This window comes from Glycine max, chromosome 7, assembly GCF_000004515.6.
Source record: "Glycine max cultivar Williams 82 chromosome 7, Glycine_max_v4.0, whole genome shotgun sequence".
In the NCBI taxonomy this organism is placed as follows: Eukaryota; Viridiplantae; Streptophyta; class Magnoliopsida; order Fabales; family Fabaceae; genus Glycine; species Glycine max.
In genome coordinates, this window is record NC_038243.2 from 39,612,373 (window position 1) to 39,620,033 (window position 7,661).

The 7,661-nt window shown below is 32.7% G+C and overlaps 1 protein-coding gene across 1 annotated transcript; it reads left to right on the top strand.

Moving 5' to 3' along the window:
- Nucleotides 1-3,700, top strand: LOC100788875 (phytanoyl-CoA dioxygenase domain-containing protein 1-like). The gene is given in 9 exon segments (NM_001255517.2): nucleotides 1-104; nucleotides 178-302; nucleotides 409-469; nucleotides 556-624; nucleotides 1,260-1,378; nucleotides 2,397-2,544; nucleotides 2,655-2,799; nucleotides 2,925-3,011; nucleotides 3,466-3,700. Coding segments are annotated over 9 exon segments (843 nt in total). The 5' UTR covers nucleotides 1-58; the 3' UTR covers nucleotides 3,509-3,700.
- The last annotated feature ends 3,961 nt before the right edge of the window (nucleotides 3,701-7,661 follow it).

Consider the following 7,661-nt stretch of genomic DNA (forward strand, 5'->3'; position numbering starts at 1 on the left):
ACAACATTAAACATCGAATCTCTTTTCAGTTGCGAGGCAAAGCAAAGCACAACACAAAATGGGGATACTTAGTCCAGAACAGCTCCAATTCTTCAACTCTCAAGGTACCCTTTTTGATCTTAGCATAATTCCTAAGTCAACCAACCAAATCTCAAATCTTTGGAACTACTTGCTCAGGTTATCTTGTGATTGAATCTTTCGCAAGTAGCGATGAGATTGAGTCCATGATGCAGAGGATGGAGCAGTTGGTGGATGAGTTTGACCCTTCTTCCACCGCCTCTATTTTCTCCACCAAGAACCAGGTTACTCCTAATCCCAACATTTAATTTTTTTTCCTCTTAGTTTCATTTTATTTAAAGTTGGATTTTTATCTATTCTCTTACACTTGCACATTGTTTTTTTGTTCAGCAAAAGTTGACTGATGATTACTTTTTCGATAGCGTGGAGAGGATTTCTTTCTTCTTTGAGGGTATTTAAAAAAAAAAAAATCTTTTCCAGTTTTTGAGTCATTGGGTTCCTTTTAGTTTAATCATTTGTCTGTTTCACTTTTGGCAGAGAAGGCATTTGGTGATGATGGTAAATTAAAGCAGCCGAAGCAATTGTCCCTTAATAAAGTTGGTCACGGTGAGCTTTTTGTATTCTGATACTTCATCTTTTACTTTGAAGTAGAAAGGAGTAAAGGATAAAACTTAGATGCTGTTGTTTATATGCTTTTGGTGTTGTCATCCAATCAGAAATAGAGTTTCATGTTGATAATCCTTGTAATAAAGGTTTGTATTAAAGGTTAGTATAGTGAGCTTTAATTCTAATTGGAAAACAGCAATAAAAACATTTAAGGAACTGCATGTAAGTTTTGAGCAAGTAGAAATGGGGTACTATCTGTTCATATAAAAGTTTTAAATTGCGGTTGTGATCCTTCATATTGCGGGAAGTAGCAAACAAATGCAGCCAATATGGTCCCAGAAACTTCCAAAATCTTGATGTTATGGTTGAAATTGTGATCATGCACCGTTTTTTAAAACCTTGGTTCACATAGCATATAGTAGAATTAGTTAGTTTATGACAGTGGGGGCACTACTTTTCTCAGCGTAAACTTTCTAGCCTTTAAACTTTGATGGAGTAGAACCACCTGAGCTGTTGTGCTGACTGGTGAATGCATGAGCTTGAGAGTAGCATTGTTCCTTCTGAATTGATCTGATTTCCTTTGAATCTAACTTTTTTTTTTGTTGTGGCTGGGGATGTGCTGTGATTTTGTGCAGCTCTTCATGAGATTGAGCCGGCATTCAAAAAGTTTTCTTCTTCTGAGAAAGTTTCCAGTTTGATGCACTCCTTAGGTTACAAGAGACCTGTAGTCATGCAGTCAATGTATATATTTAAGGTGCATTTTTTCTTCTGTCGTTGTGACATTCAGTTGCTGATCATATAGTTGAAATAACTTAAGTTCAATACTTTAATGTGTTGGGGCATTATGTATGAGCAATATATATGTGAATTGGTTGGACATCATGGATGTGTTCTTTTACTTTCCTGGTTCAAGGGCGGGAGGGAGAGTGGGTGTAAGGGGATTGTGTGATTTGGTTCTTTATATTTGTACTCCAATTTGGCAAATGCACTTTCCCCATTTTAATATTGTTACTTGTGTCAGTTACTTCTTTACTTTGCAATCAAATTGGTGTATGCTGAATGATGCTTTTAAACTTTACTGTTATAGTGGTTTAATGCATGTAATGGTATTGAGTTATTCACCTTATATGTTTCTTCCAAGATGGCACATATCTTGTTAGATTTTGAATGATTCTTGAATCTAGGTTTTGTTGATAATCAAACATAGTTAAAGTTACTTTTTTATTTATTTACATTTGTGTTTTATTTGCATACTTTTGAATTTGATATTATTTTATGGACTTATTTATACACTATGGATATATTTGGGTTGGTTATTTCAACATTGCTGTGGTTTGAACTTGAACACCCACCCATTTTTATATATAGTTGAAATATTAAAGCTGGTCGAAATTCTCTCTCTCTCTCTCTCTCTCTCTCTCTTGTTTATAATCATGCTACGAGTATTTTGGGCTCCAACCTGATTTCATTAGAGTTTCATATACATGCTATGATTTTTCTTTTTGAAGTGCATTAAAATGAATGAGCAGAAACCTTGTTTTTCTTTGGTCTCACCTTAGCTAGCATAGTTATACAATTTACTGATTGATGGAAGCTGTTATTATTGTTTATTTGGTTTTTTTAAGTATTTGATTTGATGATTCAAATGTGAAAAAACAAAATTGTGCACATGGTTTCGTGCAATTTTTATATGGCCACATGGAGTATCTAAGTATAGAAGTATTTGATGCCCGGTCATTATCATTACTTGATCATGAAATTTTTATTAACAGCAACCAGGCATTGGGGGTGAAGTAGTGCCACACCAGGATAACTCGTTTCTTTATACTGAACCACAAACGTGCACCGGGCTGTGGCTGGCCCTAGAAGATGCAAACATATTAAATGGTTGCCTTTGGGCAATTCCTGGATCTCATAAAAGTAGCCTTTTCCTACCTTTTGGTTTATTTCTTACCTGGATCATTTATCCTTTGTTTGGTTCTCCTAATCTAATTTTTTTCCTTTGCTTTTTTATTCTATGTTTGCTGTAGATGGGCTAGTTAGAAGGTTCTTAAGAGATAAAGATGGTGTCAAATTCGATCAACCATCACCATCTTATGATCAAAAGGATTTTGTTCCTATTGAAGTAAAAGCTGGGTCATTGGTTGTCATCCATGGGGATCTTATACACCAAAGGTTTGTTAAAACTAATCTCTTCAGACAATGTGTATCAGTATCATGAAGTATAGAAGAAAGAAAGTTTCCTTTGAAGGTGGATTCTTGATAATTCATCCTTATCCGTTTTTTTATGTTAATCACAGCTTTGAAAACCAGTCTCAAAAATCAAGACATGCCTACAGCTTGCATGTGGTGGATACAGTTGGCTGCAAATGGGCACCAGAAAATTGGTGAGTTCAGATCATGGGAAGACTTCGTTTATTTGCACTTTTCCACCTTTAGGAACTTAGTTATCATTGAAAGGTTTATTTACTAAAAGATATCTCTGATATATATGATCATACATATTATTAATACACCATTCACCTTTGCCTTGATTGAATCTCTCGGATACCAACCACTTCAATTTTTGCCTGAGTTTTGTGTGTTTAGTATTCTTTGCCTTCAACTTTTGTTAGAGTTTGCATCACTTCTGGACTTATGCTTGTACCACATCAATTCCTCTAAGTCTTTCTTAATCCCAACAATTGACACTTGCAAGTGCAGAAAAGATTTTTGTTTTATGAGAAGTGTAGAATTTGCCAAATATCACAATTTTGTAATGTAAATTTGACTTGGCATTTGTCCCAATTTCTGGGTGGATTTTGCTAAATACTTTCTTCTTTCTGTCAATTTTTTTTTCAGGATCAGACGAAAAGTGGAGCCAGAACCACTCTTTGTAAGCTGACCATCAACCACTTCTTTTTTTTAATCTGGAATTTGCAAATTGAGAAAAACGATGTAATGATGTTTAATTTGCAAGCTTAAACCGTTGTAATAATGTTAAACCAGTTTATGTACTTGCCACTGCACACTAGATTTCACCTCTTTGGCTTTGAGATATGAATAAAAATCAGAATTTGATAGTTTTTATTATTTACACCAAGAGTGTTAACACGTATTTGGAAAAATAATTAATTTTAGTATCTTTATCGAGTTTAAATAAAAAAAAAAATTTAGCAAAAAAAAATGATTCTAGGTGAAATTGAGTTTGACGTCCTAATTATGTTGGCTCTTCGAACTCTACAACACCAAACAAAGTCATCTCATAATATATTGATGATCGTTGTTTTGGACATCCAACATTTTTATTGGGACACCTAGCAACAAAGGTGAAAGGACTAAAATGTCCTTCACCTTTTGCTTATTAAAAAAAAGTGACTAGTCCGTACGAGTCACCTTAGCGTCGCTTTTCTTCTTCCTCTTCGCTTTTCTTCTTTCTCTTCGCTGCATCGTTTGCCTTCTTCTTCTTCCTCTTCGCATTCCTTGTTGTTTCTTCTTCTCCCTTCGTTCGTGGTTCTTCTTCTTCCTTAGTGGGTCCTGCTCCTCCGTTCCTGGTTCTTTTTCTTCGTGACTCCTGTTCCTTCGTTGTTGCTTCTTCTTTGTTCTCCTTCAAGGTAAGTATTCTCCTTATGATTGTTTGTGCATTGTTGCTCCTTCGTTCGTGTTGTTTGTGCTGGTATTCTGAGCATGACCATTTTGGGTGAAAAAAATCATACAGATTAGCAATCCGTATGGGTACGAATCAACAATCTGTATGGGTCATATGGTCATACGGATTGTCAATCCGTATGGGTCGTATGGATTGTCAATTCGTATGAACCATACAGATTATTGATGAAACAGACGTTAATGTTCATCGTCCTGGACATGCAATGATAATATATTTTTTTTGGTATTTTGTGTTTGTTGTTTTATTTTTTATTTTATTAATAGTTGTTATGTTTTTTTTTTTTACTTGATGGTTATGTAGCAATTGCTGATAAGTTGGAGAGGCTAGTAAACCTGAGGATCCTGACCGAAGGAACAAAAGTCTATACTATTGTTGAAGAATGTCTGAGCATCACAAGAAGCTACATTAACCAACTAACTGTAGGTCACAGATTGAGGCGTAGGCGGCATACGGACGATCATTGAAGTTTTTTTTTTGCCTTATATATGTCAATTTTAATTTTTTGAATAATTTTTTTATTTGGCACATTTATGTATTCACAGTGACATTTGGTTAATTTATAATTTTGGTGTGTAACTTATAGATACATTTTTAATTATTTTATAAAAAAATTTATTAACCGTTTATCGTTAATTAGCCATTAATGTTGATTTGAGGAATAAATTAATTTGTCCACATCAAATTATGAATGTATGGCTTTTGTAACATTTAAGCATCATAAATCATTTTCAAAGTTGACAACACACTCTAAATTGCACGCATCTGTTTAAAAAAATGAATATTACACCTACATACTGACATATAAATGACTACTCAGTTATTTTTAGTTCCAATAGTAATAATGCATGTCTCATGCAACATTAAAGCATGACACAACATTGTTGTGCTTGGCAACACAGGAAATGGCATGCGTCTATTTTTTTTTTTTTAAATAGCACAAACAATCTCATTGAACAATATCTATATATACCATACCAACACTCTTAACAATCACATATTCTCACCCAATCTACCTTTAGAAACCAAATTCTACAAGAAGCTATGACATTTTTGGGAGAAATAAGCAGTCAGATCATTGTTAACTCCAGATTAGCTTTTATTTTTTCAAATGGATCGATTATTCACAACGAATCTGGTGTTTATTTCCAAAGTTCCACTCTGATACCCATTTAAGTACCTAATGATTATGGTTTTGAAACACTAAAAAACATAATGCACATTACCTTTCAACTAACCAACGATCAATATTTGGATGAAATTTACTACCGGCAACGATTCGCAGATGCAAGTAACCAATTTGTCTTTCAATGTATGCAATTGAAAAATGATGATGTTAACACAATGTTAATGTGTAATGATCAATACTCGTGTGTTAGCCTAATTGAGTTATTATATAGCGTTGGTAGAACACCGGATGATATATTAAACTTACTTTAAGCTGCTATGACTCCTACTCATGATGCCCTGCTATCTTACAACGGGAGGTGGAACATGCCACGCTAACACGACTTTGTGGGTTACTCGTTCACAGGAAAAATTCCAAAAATATTTCACATTCCTTCGGCATGTAGCATCAACGGACTGAAGGATGTTATCAAGCAAGTTACACCTCAAGGGATTCCCCCTTATGGTATTCATGAATCACAAACAACAAGACAATTGTTTTTTTGACAGCTAGGTTATTCTGAGTATTCAGAAAAAGTTATCAAATTTGAAATAATTGAACTGAAAACTGACGATGATGTGCTGAAGGTCTTAGTACAATCTAACTACTGGAAACGATTTGACCCAATAAAAATTTTGAGCTGTTTTTAGTAAACTAGTAATCAAAATGGAAGACGACATGTCCCGGTTGCAACATGAATCAATGCCAAATTAGTATTACTTAATTGTAGGGATTTTGTGTTTGTTTCAACTATGTTGTAAGTTAATGTAATGTTTAAATTGGTGTTCATTAGCTAATGAAACCATATGTTTATTATTTTTAAAGTACTTATTTATGTCATAACTTTTTAAAATAATTAGTGGAAATAACATGCATAGCGTAACAAAACAATTATTTACAGAAACGTGAGTGAAAATAACATATTTTATGTTTATTCATCACCTAAATCAACAAATTCCGTTTTCAGCCTAGACAAATTTGTGTAACGCTGCATTCTACCTATGTATGGGGTGGACCATTGCTTTATCTCATGATGACAATGTGTATTCCATAACAACGCCAATGGTGGTAAATGATAGTAAAAAAAACCTGTTACATAACGACAAACAAATTCAATGTAAGATAGCCAACAACATTGTCAACACTTATATTAACATAATAATTATGCAATTACCTAGACAAAATGATTCTCATACACATGACCAATGCATATTACACGATGCACAGAAGAATCTGGTGGTGGTTGACTTCTAAGAGGAAAAGATGTCATGCTTTATTGTCGTGAAAGAGAAACAACGATCATGTTGTGTATCGTGAAGCAATGACATATCCCATATTCGTAATATTCATCCACTTGTCTATGGTAACCAACATGTAACAAATAACAAATAACGGTTACTTAAATGTTATTTTAAGAAAAACTGACATAACAATAAACTTACGCACCATAGATAATCCGTCAACAAGTAGGAAACACTTTAATTCCTCAAATCTCTCTATGCCACCAAGCAGGTTGTTTATCATTGAATTTGTTAAATGTTTTATTAAGATGGACGAAGAACAGTGAATGTATTATAGTATCATGTCTGAGGAAGTTGATATGAATGTTGAAAATGAGGAAGATATTGTCGTGAGGAAACACTTTAATTTTGTCATTGAATTTAAAAAATGTATTTTGTGGCTATATAACGTACAATACACTTAAAATGCATTTTTTTAACAAATTCAATGATAAACAACCTGCTTGGTGACATAGAAACATTCATATTTTAAAAAATGTATTGTACGTTATATAGCCACAAAATACATTTTCACTATATATCTTCATTAAAACATTCAACTATAACAAATAAAAAATAATATTATAATTAAACAAATGATTAATAAATATCATATAAATTCTAATAAATATATCATTCAATAAAACCAATTTTTTTTAATTATCAATTACTGTAATAAACATCTAAATACATCGTTCACTTAAATATCATATTTGTTTAATTTTTAATCATTGTAATAAACATTTAAATACATCATTCAGTTAAATATCAAAATTGTTTAATTATCAACTTTAGTAAATATTTTAAATGTATATAAAAAATTGTTTTAGCAATCTAATGTTACTTTTACCAATCTAATTACTAAATTATTTTCAATTAATTACTAAATTAATTGTTTAGCAATCTAATGTTAGTTTTAGAAAATTTAAAAGTTTATATATAT